Raw genomic sequence first — 16141 nt, forward strand, 5'->3', positions numbered from 1 at the left:
CATTCACACGAAGACGAATCGTGATTTTTCACGAATCGTGTTTTTTCATGATTCGTTATTTTTTTTGACGGGAGCAATGCTTTTTATATACCCATGTTCACACGCTTCACGAATCGTGAAAAAAGACGTAGACGGATACGTCGGTCACTACGGTCATTAGAATGACGATTCGTTGAAAATCTATTTCTATTCGATAAAAATTCGTTGAAAAAACACGATTCCGTATTCAATGTGAACATCTATCCGTCAAGGCGAATCGTGTTTTATACCGAATCGTCAAAGACGTATCCCGTGTGATTGCGCCCTTAGGTGGATGCCTAATACGATTTTTTGTTTCCTGACGATCCCTATGCCTGTAAATGAGAATGGCCAAATCTGACCCGTTTTGCAGCCACTAACCAAACCTATTTTTATTCAATGATTAGGTGTTCTAAATGAAGGAAAAATAATAAAAAAAATCTAAACCACGTTTAAAAAAAAACTTAGTATGGGACTAGATCTAGTCAGCACCTATATCTTCGTTCTCCCATGCCTCATAATAATAAAATTTACAGCACTATATACTGTAGTCATGAGCTACACATCAGTGTTTCATCAATGGCTGCTCTGGCGGGTCATGGCGCCATATAGAAATGGCCATTCTCCTTTGCTTTTACAACTTCCACTTGAACAAATTTCTCCTAAATTTTGCCCAATTGTATGATAAAATTTTAATTATTGAGAACAACAGCCTCAGGTGTCTTACAAGATTAAATTTTATCAGTGATATTCCTCTTGGCAGGTGAATCTTATGTAACTGTCCTGGATCCTGTTTATAAATTTATTATTAAATATAAATTAACAGTGCAAAAAAATGCCCGATGTAACGTGTCCTATATATAATTTCAGCTAGCATGATTTCTAAAATAAGTACATCACAGGTGACCTGTATTTTGTACAGGGTGTTGCAAAAAGGAAGCCGCAGGGGGTGACTCGGAGGGTCATTCTGAACAACTTTTGATCTACGAGTTTTGGAAATTTGCAAAAAAAAATGTTCGTCCTCCATAGTAAAAAAGTCACGTGACTAACAAAGTTTCTATAGATTTTTTTATTTTTATTTTCATGAATTTTCAAAACTCGTAGAACAAAAGTTGTTCAGAATGACCCCCTGAGTCACCTCCTTTTGGCTTATCATGTCGGCAGTTACATACTTACATCGTACACTCGCGATTCTCGCGAGCAATGAAAAACTCTATAATTAGCTCCAAAATTTATTCTAAACGGAAAATATTGAAGTAAGTACATTTAACAGCGCATCAGAATAAGAATATTACCAACAAAAAACGTAAATATTGTGTTCTTTAAAATTTTATGTAAAAAAATCGTGTCGACATTTTGTTGGATGAACTTTTTCATTGTTCGAGAGTATACCATGTATGTAACTGGCCCCATTACATTGACTCGTCCCCCCCCTATTCTCAAAACCTCTGTACACAACATGATATGACCAGATCAATGAATAAATAATCAGCAGATAGTTATTATGGCCATCTAAACGCCACTTTATGAAATTAGTGATCATATCATGTGTAAAACACACACCAAAAATTTAGGCCCCTCAATTGTTCTTTTTCAAACCTATCCATTATGTCAGATAATTTAAAAAATAGTGTCATGAAAAAATATAAGTAATATTTTTTTTGTGTCTGAATATTTTTAGTTTTGCCAAAACGGCGATATACGGGCAGACAGACATGACGAACCTATAAAGATTCTTATTTTTGCCATCTGGCAAACGGACCCTTAAAAACCGACCCTAAAAACTTATAGAAGTACATACTGCAGTGTTATTTTTTAATCTCTTAGCGTTATGTATTTTAACTATTTTACTTATAATTGTTATTATTGTATTGTTTTATTATAATGTTCATCATCAGAAAAAAAATCGTCTACTGCTAGCGGCAGCTGCAGACAAACCGCATAATGTTAAAGCAAACAAAAACCAGTAAAATTTCAAATTGAAAACACAACCAAACCAAACCCCTAAACCATGATCATACGACACCAGCTGCAGCAGAATCCGCAGCACGCAACGCGCTAGATGTAACAGTGACATAGTAGACACATAATCAAACCGGTAACGTCTATTACGATTCATTACAAGCGCCCGCGTCACCTCGGTGGGAAAGTGTGACGTCAGCGGCGCACGCGCAAAGAAAGTCGTGCCCGCGCATGCAACTCTTGCTTTCATTTGAGGCCAACGCGTCTGCGCGATAGCGAAAACGGCATACTTATCAACTGTCGCTTTTAACCGGTATTCAGCCCGGCTGGAAAACCGATTGAGTCATAACGAGGTAACTTTGCGCAAGTTAACGAAAGTTTTATTTTTGGGTTATTTTTTAAGCCTACATGTTTTTTTGTTCGTATGAGACCCTGCGTTATATCGATTTATAGATGATTTAACGAAACATTTTGGTGTATCTTGCTGAAATATACCTCTTCCTCTATTTTATCGTCATATTTGGCATGTTGATGACTTACTTCTCTGCTTCGTTTTGGCGGCACTCTGATGTCGATTCTGAAGGAAAATTAAAAGTTAAATCACAACTTTTTCCAATAAACAAATACAGAGCTTAATTTTCATTTTTAAGAACCTCTTGGTTAGTTCGTTTTCCGAGTTGCCGACGTTCAGAGTTTAGACCCATGAGTCCCATGACCAACCCTCAATTTTTTACAGCCAGTTTAAATTTCTATACATGTATCGTTAACTGCCAGTAACTTTTATTTAAAAAACTGGTATAAAGTACATTTACGAAAATCATGAAGAATGATGTAGAAAATGTTAGTAACAAATGACATACGCACACAACAACAACAAAAAATCCAATGATTGATTAAATCTTTACAGGCCAGTGACCACTTCTTACAAATCCTGTAAATAGTAGATTTTTTGAGATTTTTTGACATACCTACACATGGAACTGCACTGGATAACAACTACTCATAAAATATACATACAAAATTGCAACAATTGACAGTATCAGTATTTTTACATTAAAAGCGAGTATTTTTTTATTGTTAGTCTGTCAGTCAAAAGAGTATTGTATGAGTTGCAAGGCTGTGACAGAATCACAATCGCTTGGTTTGGTCGTGACCCGTTGACTGATTTTAGTTTAATTCAGGTCAAGAACATTAATTCATTTTGATGTGAAACTTTGCATGAACCTGATGTAATTTTTTAAACTCGGTGACCAAATATAATTATTGTAGATTTATATTTTTTATCCTGAAAAGATCTTGGATGTTTATAAAAAATAAATTGTTGGTCTAAATATCAGAATTTTTTAAAATTAACACCCTTATTCTATATGTTTAGGGAGAACCTCTCTGTACAATCTGTACATGTCGATAGTTTGAAAAGTTGAAATTAGAATTTCTTCCACTGTGTTATTATAAAAAAAACCTTGTTAAATGGGGTGTTAATGAAAAAAAAAATTCGCAAATATGTAATATGTAAAGTCTTAGAAAAAAAGTTGTTTGTCGAATTGTGTCCCTATGATTAAGAGGGACACTTTTTTGAATCTGAGTTTAATATCTGGGCAGTGAAACTAGTGAGGGCCTTAAAAAGTTAAGTAAAACTTTTGAGTAAATACCACATTTCCCATCTGTGGTGATCGGACCTAGTATCACCTAGTATCAAGTCACCCCCTTTGATTCCTAAGTTAAATTGTAGAGCGATTGCTATCACCCCGCCGTTATCTGTGAAGTTGTAAAGAAATTATGATCATCTTTGATCCGCCGCCGACGCGACCCATTTCTTTCTGAGCTCCTAACGGGACTCCTTCAGAAACGGGTCATTTATGGTCGCTTTACGACATCCATTGGCTGGAGAAAGCGGGCTTTGTGCTGGCGGCAAGCTTTTTAAGTCCCTATTTTCTTCTTATTGTATGAGACCAGCTTGGCTTGCTCGGTCCAGCAATGCTCATTGTCTTTACCTTTTTATATTGAAATAACGAAATTGTAAATAATACAAGTCAGCGTTAACTTAGTCGTTAATTAAGGTGCAACCGTTGCCATTAAATCCTCTCGTTGGTATGAGGAGAAAAGTATGTCAGTAGCAGCATGGTAGAGACAGATGAGGGTACCGACGACGGCGGAGATGCAATGTCGCTCGGAGGCCGTGATCGTGTCCGGCGCGGCCGCGTGTTGAGCTAGGTCGGACCACGGACACAGGGCCTGCAGAGCTGCCATTGCGCACCGCTTACGTAAAGCAGCTCGCGAACGCATCGCAAACATAAACACCGCGCGGCGGCGGCGGCGCGGCAACCCTGCCCTGCTGCGGGGCACCGCGCGCATCTAGGTTAGTAGGCCGCCCCCCCGCGCCTCGCCCCCTCCCTCCGCGTGGTGGCGCAACCGCGCGAACGCGCACTAACATAGACCTGGATCGCGGGAAAGTGGGTCACCGATTCACTTTCACTTATTACATGGGCTCCTAATCGTTTTCCATTGTGCGCGCGGGCGGGGGCTCTCGGGCCGCGGCGGGGCGCATGCGGGAACCGCCGGCACGCGCGCCGCCGCCGCCGCCCGCCAGTCGATCGCAGAACGTCCACCGAGTGGTACGCGTGCTGCCGCCTCTCCCGTTTAACTCGATCGTACTACACCGCTAGCGCAAGGATCGCGGCAGTCTGTCAACACCACTCGTCGTACTCTCGCGTCCCCGCTGCACCCAGCAACCGCGAGACTTGGCGCCCGGCGCCTTTTCGACTATTCGCACAATATGTACTGGATCCACGTGCCTCCGCCGGTAGTGTTTGGACCTGTGCAGCCCGCCAGCAGCAGATAGTGTTGTGGTCTTTCCGCTAGTGAACTCGGTGACTGTGTTATAAAGTTTCGCGGCTTGTAGCCGCCGTAGGGTCAGTGTGAATCATTAGCCGCCTAGGGCGGCTTACTATGACGATGGATCAGCAAACTGGCCTCATGTCCCTCAACATGTCTCCCTTCGATCTGAGCCCCGGTCCCGAGGGCTCCGGCGCCGGTGCCTCGGGTGCTTCTCAACAATATGTCCCACAAGGAGCAGCTTACCAATGCGCTCCGGAACAACAGTCTTTCGGCTATGCCAATTTGGATGCATCATATCTGTTCCCGACAGGTACCGGTGCAGAACCTGGAGCATACATGCCTGCGACAGGCAACGTCTGTGACCAAACAGACACCAAGGATGTGATAGAAGAGCTTTGCCCGGTCTGCGGAGACAAAGTCAGCGGATACCACTACGGACTCCTCACATGCGAGTCCTGCAAAGGATTTTTCAAGCGTACAGTTCAGAACAAGAAGGTTTACACCTGCGTCGCTGAGAGAGCCTGCCACATTGACAAAACACAGCGGAAGCGATGCCCCTTCTGTCGCTTCCAGAAGTGCCTGGACGTCGGGATGAAGCTTGAAGGTTGGTGCATTTTTATTATATCTTAATTTTAAGTTATTTACGTTATATTTGGTCGAGTTGAGGGCGCGTATCGCCAGCACGCATGTAGGTCGAATGGCGAACGCGACCGAGTGTGTCCCAGATACGATTACGTCACCCGCCGCCAACAAACGCAGTTGAAATTGAAAGTTTGGGCAAGTCTGAAGCAGGTCCGACGGCGGCGGCGGCGGCGCGGGTTGCGACACCGCGCCTCCAGACCAAGACCTTTGCACATCATCATTACGTGTTCGGAGGATACAAGTCAACGAGCCAACAAAGTTCCGACATGATCATGATGTCAGAAATTTCAGTTTCAATGTTTTCAGGAGTCTAGGGGCAGTCTATCCTGGAATTTGCTAAACTTATCACTTATTACACTGTTACGCTAAGTTTTGTGTTTCTAGCTATACTTACTTACTTTTAAATACTTGAAAATTCTTTTCTCTTTCGACACAAACTTAAGGAACAATTCATAACATTTCTTAACTTCGCGTAATTGTCCAATTAGAAAAGTCCTCGACACTTTTTTGGCTACTTTGAAAAGTTACTTTGAACGAACTTTTAAAGGATTTGCTACCTCTGAAATGTTGCGATTGCGACCTATATTCTGAATGTACAATTACAACTTGATCAGCAGGATAGACCGGTTTTGTAAAATGTCGCTACAAGTCAATGAGCTTTCCTGTATCTTCCACTTCCATATGAATGAAATTTTTGCATTAAAAAGCTTACAGCGAAAAAAAAGTAACAAGAGATTATGGATTATTTTTTTATTATCAGAAATTCAGCCTTCTTAATAATACGCAAATGAGTATTTTAAGTCGACACGTTAATACAACTCCGTTTTTCACGTTTAATTATTTAACTAAGCTGAAAAAAAAACAATCAAGAACTTCAACATAATCATTACTTGTAAACTTAAATTAACATGGCTAATTAATGAAAAAAAATAAACGAAATACATTTTACTTTATTTTACTCATTTTAGATAAAAAGTAAAAAGCAGTGACGATGTTTTGAAAACAAAAGTCTACTGAAAAGGAAAATTATAGCTTTGTACGTTTTAATTGGTCGCCGTTAATTATTTCGTATACCCTTTGCGCATCCGTAAGCTTCTACAAATGAACTCGGGGTGGATTTTGTCAGTGATTGAGCATTAATTACTGGCCGTATCAGGGTGTGGTGGTGGTGTTTGAAAGAATTATGAATAATAATAATACGCTGATCTCCTTATTAATTTAATACCAGGCACTTCTGAAATCAAAATACAGAAAATATGTTTCTGGTTTTAATTGTAGGATTAAGAGAATGTGTGAGGATTGGATGAGGAAATCCGAGGATAGAGTATTGCAGCTGTGACGTTGCTTGGGCGGCCTACGTCCAGCATTAGACCACCATTGGCTGATGATGACAATGCCGCTTCGGAGGTGTATTTATTTGACGGCAACATTGTATATAGTACGAGTATGCGGGGCGGGGCTATAAGCGTTGATCGTTCTAAATTTAAATCGCGCGCGGCCGCAGAGCGCCCTGACCTACATGCGAGCGGCCGCGATGCGCATACGCAGGCGACGCGTGTGTGCGTGTGCGTGCGCATACCCGCGCCGCTGTGTGCGTGCACCACTCGCCATTCCGCGTTTCGCCAGATGCTGGGAGTTTGCAACATCTGCATACTCGTACAACCTACTTCCAGTAGCATATCCTGAGGTTTTAGCACCTAAATGCGGAAAAATATGCCGGTTTACCCGTTTATATCATGTTTGTATGATACAGGTGTAGCAGTAGCACAGACAAACTGAAAAGCTGTAGAAGGCTGTACATGTATAGTAAAGCTTCGTATACATAATTAAATTATGTTATCAGCGTTTGTCGCTCAGGCCGCCGCCGCCAGCGACACAATACGTAATGCTTTATTTACATTGAAAATTGTTTAACTGCGCCAAGTGGATGTGGATCTTTAAACGACAAATTATTTTTAAATTTAGCGTCGCCTATTTGAATCTAGTAAGGAAAAATGGGTTTAGATTTTACAACTCTTTTTAAGTTGTTCAGTAGTAGTAAGAATTTTCCTTCTACTAGGACTGGAAATAATTATAAGAATATTAACCTAACGCAGGCTCCTAAAATGATATTTAAATTATAATACGAAAGTTATTAAAAGGTAGATAAGATCTATCTGAATTTCACATTGACAGCCATCGCGATCCCGTAATAACTAATTTCTCAGAGTTGATCACCCACTGAATTAATAAAGCGTATTAATATTCATATTGCGTAGTCAATAGACGTTAATTGGCCGATGAATATCGTGTGGATGGAAAGAGATTAACTTCGATCGGCGCAGAAATACACAAACGTGAAATAGTTCATTTCTCCACTTCTGCAAGATCCTTGCATGATCAGCCTTGAGGATGGACTATTATAGGATGAAGATTAATTAGTCAAAGATTAAAGGCCTGACTAATTGTCCAAAATGTATGGTTACGTTACGATGGACGGTCAGGACATACGGATAGTTTCATTTCATAGCCAACAGGACCAAATCTTCAGGTCTCTTCAATTGTTAATTTAGGAATATCTATAAATGACCTTAACAGATATTTGCGAATAGCATCAGGATGACTACAATATAGACCTGAGGAAGAAAGACATGACGTCATTTACCTAATTAAATAAATAAAAAATCTTACTGAAGCTAAATTAACAGTTTTCAATTATTGTAAAGCCGAAACAATGGTTAAGTATAGAGGTATAAGTCATCGTCGGAATCCTGAACTTTTCGTTTACATTTGCGAGCGTGCCTCGAGCCGAACACTACGCAAAAAGAACGTGACGGAAAGCGTAAATAGCGCTGTATGATACGTCACCCGACACAATTCACACAAATGGTAGTTTGACCTGAATGTGGCTGCAGACTCGGTTGCGAGAGGCAGCGCCGACCTGCTTGGGCCTTGTGCAATGCCACCGCCATACACTCGGCAATACAAGTTGCCTGCCAAATGTTGCAGGAACATTTAAGGCCTCCGTTTGTTTGCCAACAGAAATTCCAAAAGTATTGAAAGTTTCGCACTTAGAAAGCTACTGCAGGAGAGAAAAATGTTATAGTGTATTTTTAACACAACTCAAAGAGGATATTGTGTAAATTTCATCTCACTATGCTAAGGCTTCTTTTACATAAAAATAGCAAATGCTGTGTATGAGTGGCTCATACACAGCTGAAGCCTAATGTATAAGAGCAGAGTATAAGTATAGATGTAGATAGTAGCGTGAGGACAATTTTCCAAGTTTGCGGCGCTCCTGAAGCGGAACCACGGTAATCATGCTTAGTTATTACCAAGCTATCTACAAAATTACTATGTGTTGCGTAACCAACCACACATTTAACATCGCAAGATGTCTCGCCTTGTTAACGCTCCAACAATTATATGTTGTAAATCACAGTAAACCGGCAAACCTTTGTGAACACATGGAAGTACCTAATGAGTTGCACTAAATCTGAAAATTAAATATTAGTGGTAAAGCGTGAAGCGGATGGTAAAGGCGGCTTGGAGTGGTATTTATGGCATTAGCGTGGCAGCGGCGAGCGGTTGCGAATCGACGCCGGTACAGTCGGCTCGGCGACGATCTCGTGCGTTTCGAAACAATTGCCAGTGCGCGGCGCTGCGCAACGGACAATGTTTCATAAGACGCGGCCGCAGCTGTCGCAATGGACTACCCAAATGTGACCCACACACGTATCGCGTTACGATCGCTCATACGCGACCTGAAGCCGAGATGATGACTCTCGCTTCTTGCTCGTTTAACCCAAATTCGTAATCCTTTCTTGCCACTTTTCCGGTGGTTTCTCTTCAGTTACGGCAAGTTTGTGAAATTGTCGGATACTTTTTGCTCTGGCTTAATGTTTTAAAATTTGAGTTTTTATAATGAATATAACTCGATACATCCGACAGTTGCATTTAAATAGTTCAGCAAAAGAACGGTGTTCATGACGCTCTCACAGTCACGATGCCGATGTTCCTAAATTGCGCACTATTGAATCTTGCACAAACAACTAAATTAGGATGTTCATGTTATATTGTTTGGAATTACACACAATAATAAAGGAAGTATTAAAATGAAATGTTTCAACTGCAGCTTTCTTTGAAACGAGTTTCATATCAAGTAGTCGAACAATGATTGTGTTGTTCAAAGGAACTACTTGAACTAGTCGTCCTAAATAAGGCTATTCAGTGAGTAGCATGTGTGTGAACATTACACGTGTCAAGAGTCAGAAGCCCGCAGTGGCCACAGTCCCATGCGGTGTTGGCCGCTCGTCGCCGGCTCATAATTATTGTTTTTACGTGCTCCGTTGACTACGGTGTGCACGCCAACTTACGTAACCTAACGCCATAGCCCCAGTGCCGCATACGGCATTACAATACAGCCTGTGTTCTCGGTCACACGTCAAACAAACCAATGAGCCGAACTCTGGTCTTCTGAACACGTGAACGCACTTTAGCAGTTGCTGGATTATGATGGATTCATGATTGCGTCTAGTCTAGTTATGAATACTCAACACTTGTATTTGGCCAAAAAGTTTACAGGTCTCACTCCTGCTTATTCATAATAGTCTAAATTTCCATAAAATTTTGATTACATTAAGTTAGCGAAGTTGCAAGCCATTGCGGAATGTTGACTTGTACTGTTGAGTCACGCGAAACTAACTTATAAGCGAACGGTTTCATACTGGGATTGATGAGCTGATTCCTATAGCTGATTGGAGGAGGTTTATGAAGTTCTAATTGGAAACACAGTTCGCTGGGTTTCAGCTTCAGTGTGAGTTTTCTCGACCGTATGGTTCATTAGTGGCTTCATAGGTAGAGTAGAGGTTCAGCGATGCAAGAGCGCAGGGGAGAGGCCGCGACAGATGTTATATCACAATAAAAACTCGCGCGCCAGCAGACTATTTCGGCGCACTGCCTTGACCTGAATTGAGTATTTCAACAGAGCGGCCTCGCAAACCGGGCCTTTCTATTTTTTAGGCATTACCTGTCATATCATTAGGTACTGCTAAAGTACTGAGAGCGAAACGCTACCAAAAAATATGTTGCTTATCACCCGCCCATCTTAATTTTGCCAGAATTGGGACACCCCTATTGAAACTTAATAAATTATGAATCAGCCTGGAAGCCGCAGCCGTCACAGACTCTGTTAGCGACGACAATCGTAGCAAAGGCAACTTGGATTCTAATAAGCATTAAAGTGTGTATGATTGTATATTGTATAGGTTGGTTAGATCTTGACACAGTTCGGTGGATCGTCGCGGGTGATGATTTATCTTGGTTGTGTAACTATTGAGTGGCTCCGTGCTAAGTAGCGCGCGATAGAGTGCGTGCGGTGTCGGGCACGCTCGGCGCGGCTCGTGGGACTTCGGCGCACTTCGGAGGGGGGGAGGGGGGCGCCGTCAGCCTTGACCAAGTTTCACCGGCTCGTCGGTACAAGGAGCGATCCCCACCCCACCTCTTCACGTCCTTTCAGTGCACACACACACACATTTTTATCTCGTTGAAGTAATTACTACACATAGCGGCTCCGCATCGAAAATTGGAGTTGTTGCGAGAGTTGGCATTGTTAAATTAGTTTACAGAACAGATTAGGTGAATTGTTAGGCAAGTTCGTTAGAATTGATAGATTTTCTATTAGAATCGGGTTGCGCGCGTCAGCGTGAGACTGCGCCGGGCATCCCCGTGACCTCCCGCGAGGATCGACCTTGACTCGTCTCTCGGAATTAGGTTACAGTCGCGACTAGTCTGAGGTAAACTCACATCACTCGCGTACATACTGAATTGTTTCCATCTATTTCTAGACGCTGCACGTTTTGTCACCTTAACGCGTGATTTTTATTTGTAAAAATGACCTTGACCTTGATCTGGTTTAGTTGTAGCAAACACGACTGACCTCGTTTTGCTGTATTATCGGCTGCTATCGCGTGTTCATTATAACAACATTAGATGCATTGGTCTTGTAACGATTGCAACGATGCAATAAATTCAATAAGCCCGAATCAAGATGGCATGAGTTCAAGACCGTAAAGCAACAAAAATTCACCGTCTGTGATCGTGAATCGAATGAAAATAAAATACTGCAATTTTTCTGATGACTGGGACTGTATCTCGGATACAACGAAACGGATTTCGCGTGTTAGTCAGTAGAAATCCCCTACTTATTATGATTTCCGGTTTGAAGGACCAACTTTTTATTCGCCAAACCACTGGGTACATTCACTAAAATAAAAATGCAAGAACGTTCGCAGTATTGTGGATAATTCGACAAAATGCTCGAACATGTTAACTGAGACTAAGCAACCGGTTTGAACACAAATGTGTGTCAAGGGGAGACTCTTTGAACCTTATTGACGTCATGTAGTCACATATGAAATCTTATAAGCGACAGTCTTCATTACACGAACTGAGTTGGCTATAAACAAATTAAATAAACAACCTGCTATCTCAAATAGTTTACCCAAATGCAAAGCAAATCATATTTATTCAGCAATAGTTTTTCAATCTTAAAAAGATGATAAATATGAGAATTCATAATCCGGACTCAGCACTATTGTCATATGTAAAATTCGCCTACTTATCATAACATAATAGAATTAATTGTTTTAAAATTACGAGAACATAAAAGATGTGTAAATTGTAGAATAAAGCCAAAGCTGACAAACAGCACACGACAGCGAGAAAGGCACTACACAGGCTTCTGACTATTTTTATGTTAGTAGGTTTTTCCCTCCATTCGAGAAACCTCACTAAGTTCGGATGGATAGAATTAATTTTGTTGGCGGGATTTTATTCTACTAAAGTTCTCAGCTAACAAGAACTGAAATCACACGACCACATTCGTAGAAGGAAATTTTTCCCAAAATATTAACTCAATCATGCATCCATAATTTTATCATTTATCAGTTAAAATTGAGTGATGCATTTCAATATGCAATGACGATCGCTGTCCGGAACACCAAACCAGTCTCAAAATTGTGTTCAATCACTTGGTAATGTTCGTGCCACACTGCAATACCTAGTACTTTATGGCGCTGCACACTGCAATGCTTAAATCCGTTACGCTTGCCGTCTCTCTTCAACCCTTCACTTAACCCTATAATGCTGTTCTTGTTATACAGAGGCGCATTAGCAAATGGGCACAATAAAAACTGGTTGTTATTTTTAACCCGTGGTGGGTAGGGCTTGCCGTCAGTGACTGGAAGACCCCTTCCGCTGTTCAGTTTTCGTAGACGGGTTCACAACGCTTTTGTCTATATTCATTTAATGAATTAAATTTGGCTTAGGCATGCTATTTCTGTTGAACTGGTGAATTGACCTTTCGAATCGCATGCGGATATAATTTGAGAAAGAAACTTGGAGTTACTGATTTTGCCGAATTGCCAGTAGTGGCAATTTGCCACTGCGCATGGAGAAATAAAGTTCTCACGATACGCCTCCATCCTGCAGCCCGCCAGTGCCAACATGAACAGACCCCAAACGCTCAGGTTTAAAGTCGACAATAGCGTGAAGTTCATATTACCGGTGAGTCCGGTGATGACGTGACGTTCCACCGGAGTGGTTTGCTGAGTGACACAGTGCGCACAGATTAGTCAACCACATCAGGATGTTTCAGTAGAACTTACGTTGCGAGTTAGGATTTTGCGCCTTTAAAGCGAACCAACTGCTGGATGGTAGAAATGCATCCGTCGATGACAAGTTAATAGCTTCCTAACCTAACACAGATAGGTTGAGATTTCACAAGCAATATTCTTCCGCCAGTGGCCTGCCGAGAATTCTCTTTGTAATAACAATTCGTTCTTATCGTAAGGAGTCAGTGCGTAGTACTTGGAAATTTGCCAAAAACATGAACACTGCTCGATTGGCCGCTTTATGGAACCAGTGTCCTGAATTCCAGGCTAACATGATAAAATATTGAATTGAGTGATTTAAATAAAGTTAATACTCGTAAATCGATTCCTCAGTTGACCCACATAACAGTAACATTAGGTGTACCTTAGTGCCAAAGTACTAAAATACCGACCGATTCCAGATACCGACCAAATATAACTTAAATGACTTTGTTACTACGAAGTTTCTTACATTTTTATCTTGATTTGCCTGGTTCAATTTGAGCCCAAGTTCCCCAATCATGATAGGTGATTCTAACGTGTGTTGCTTGTTTCAGCGGTGCGAGCCGACCGCATGCGAGGCGGCCGCAACAAGTTCGGGCCGATGTACAAGCGCGACCGCGCCCGCAAGCTGCAGATGATGCGGCAGCGGCAGATCGCCGTGCAGACCCTGCGCGGCACCCTCGGCGAGGGCGGGCTCGTGCTGGGCTTCGGCACCTCGCACTACGCCGCCGTGCCCGTCAAGCAGGAGATCCAGATCCCGCAGGTGTCCTCGCTGACCAGCTCGCCCGAGTCGTCGCCCGGGCCCGCGCTGCTCGCCCAGCAGCAGCCGCCGCAGCCGCCGCCGCCGCCCTCGCACGACAAGTGGGAGGCGCACTCGCCGCACTCCGCCTCGCCCGACGCCTTCGCCTTCGACGCGCCCGCCACCGCCGCCGCCACGCCCTCCAGCACCGCCGAGCCCACCAGCACCGAGACCCTGCGCGTGTCGCCCATGATCCGCGAGTTCGTGCAGACCATCGACGACCGCGAGTGGCAGAACTCGCTCTTCGGACTCTTGCAAAGCCAAACCTACAACCAGTGCGAGGTGGATCTCTTCGAGTTAATGTGCAAAGTGCTGGACCAAAATCTCTTCTCACAGGTCGATTGGGCGAGAAACACCGTGTTCTTTAAGTATTTAAAGGTGAATTTCCAGATAAGTATGAGATCCCATCCCGATCCTTGAACCCTTCCCCGGTGATCACCAATCTTCCGCTGATGCGAATGTAGCGCTGCGCTGCAAGCGAATGTACCTGGTTGTTTAGGTCATATTCAGTGCGAAGCGTACGCGAAGAAGTAATAGTGTCGAGGCGTCTGACGCAGCGGGTAGCACCGCGGCAATCGATACCCGCACCGCAAGTGGGTCAAGATCCCGCCACCACCATCGCCCACCAGTAAACACACTTCACGCGTAGAGGTACCACAGGATTCTAATGAATCTCAAGTAGTCCTATTGATGTTTAAATTACCCTTTGTGTTATTGTAGAATTCAAGATTATAATGCCAGGAACTTCTTTATTAGATTCCAGTTGTACACATTCAAGCAAATGCAGTTTTGTAGGACTCCGGGCTGGTTAATCGCTCAACCATCAGAGAGGATAATAGTCAGTGAAGGGTAGTGATCTAGCGCCGCCGTGGTCGTCGTACGCTTACGTAAGCCGGGTCACGTGGGCGGGCGACGTTGCCGCTCTGTGCACTCAGCGTATCCCGTTTCCGTAGACACTACACAGCCTTAGCCCCAAAAATTTTGGTTCCCGCTAAATCGTAATCTTGTTTATGTTTGTTTACTGGAGTATTATCGTCAGACATTGGCGACTTGTAGATAATGGCAACCGATTTAAAATGTAAGAACAACTTGATTTGGAACGTGAATTTATTGGTATTCTTAGGGAAATTGCGACTGGTGCTTATGACCACAGCTGATTAAACAAAACAGTTATAATCGTTATCGTGACACAATTCCACAATCCAGTTTTAATAACCTTATCACTACAATAGTACAATACCTAGAAGCTGTAACGAAAGATGATATAATAAATAAACGAGTAGTACGTCAGCAGCGGGGCGTCGTGTTGATGACCCTTGCTTTCTCCAGCAATCAGTATTTGATGTAATGGTTGGTGCGAGCGAGGCAGCAACAGTGCACTTTCGTCCGCACTTGACACAGTGCCCGTGGCCGACATAGCGCGAGAAAGCACTTTTTACCGGAGCGCGGTGCCCCCGCGAGCTCATCGCACGCCAGCCGAGTCATAGGATCGATGAATGTGCGCTAGCCACAGCACGTGCCCATCCTTACACGTGTGTGCCATTTCGAATCGATACCGTAAAATGCTGGCGAATCAAGTTTTTCTTGTTTCATTAAAACGTATTTCTTTCAAATACTATCTATTAAATTATGTTCAGAGACACAAAAAATGCATTTAAATAATTGAGGCATCCGACCTAACAAAATAGTCCGTCGCATCGCTGAATGTAGCGCGCGTGTGGAAGGTCTTTGCCGCGGTGAGGCCATCGCCTTTCTCTACTTTCTCTTACATAATACCGTTACCGGCTTGTTACATCAGTGGCGTAACTTCGCCGTGAACCTGAATAGTCGACTTTGAAACCTACTTTAACGACCTAGCTTTATTGCCGGCACAAATTGTTGTTACTTTAGTATGGTTTGGTCGCGTTTGCCGCAACGTCTTCCTAATGGAATGAGATGCTAGTCTGATTCTAACCAGTTGTGTTTTTGGCTGTTGTTTCTTTAGGAAGCTATTTCTTATGGGAATACTTTTGTGTTCAGACGGTAAATAGTTAGTGACCCAAATATGCAGACGCATAGACGCCGAGTTCGGGCACGATATAATACAAGCAACTGAATTCCTCCAGCTACATTGCCAAAAACTAGAGAAAGGGTTTGTCCGATGTCCATATATCATAAAGTCACAAGTTATAAGCATCGTCGTGTTGAATAACTTGACATTTCAGCTACGCTTACATCACGCCGCGGTGTAGAGTACCTATAGACACAA

General features: G+C 42.8%; 1 protein-coding gene across 4 annotated transcripts in view; it reads left to right on the plus strand.

The window, feature by feature from the left end:
• LOC105381630 (nuclear hormone receptor FTZ-F1) overlaps window positions 1–16141 on the plus strand; it is a 66114-nt gene that overhangs the window by 38620 nt on the left and 11353 nt on the right. The window contains exons 2-3 of one of the 4 annotated variants that reach the window (XM_038122297.2): window positions 5129–5422; window positions 13649–14271. In XM_038122297.2, the coding sequence (XP_037978225.2) occupies window positions 5129–5422; window positions 13649–14271 (917 nt within the window). Of the gene's footprint in view, window positions 1–4413; window positions 5423–13648; window positions 14272–16141 lie in introns of those variants that run through there. The other 3 variants (XM_048632826.1, XM_048632827.1, XM_048632828.1) reach the window with 3 other exon arrangements.

The sequence above is a fragment of the Plutella xylostella genome, chromosome Z, assembly GCF_932276165.1.
Source record: "Plutella xylostella chromosome Z, ilPluXylo3.1, whole genome shotgun sequence".
NCBI lineage: Eukaryota > Metazoa > Arthropoda > Insecta > Lepidoptera > Plutellidae > Plutella > Plutella xylostella.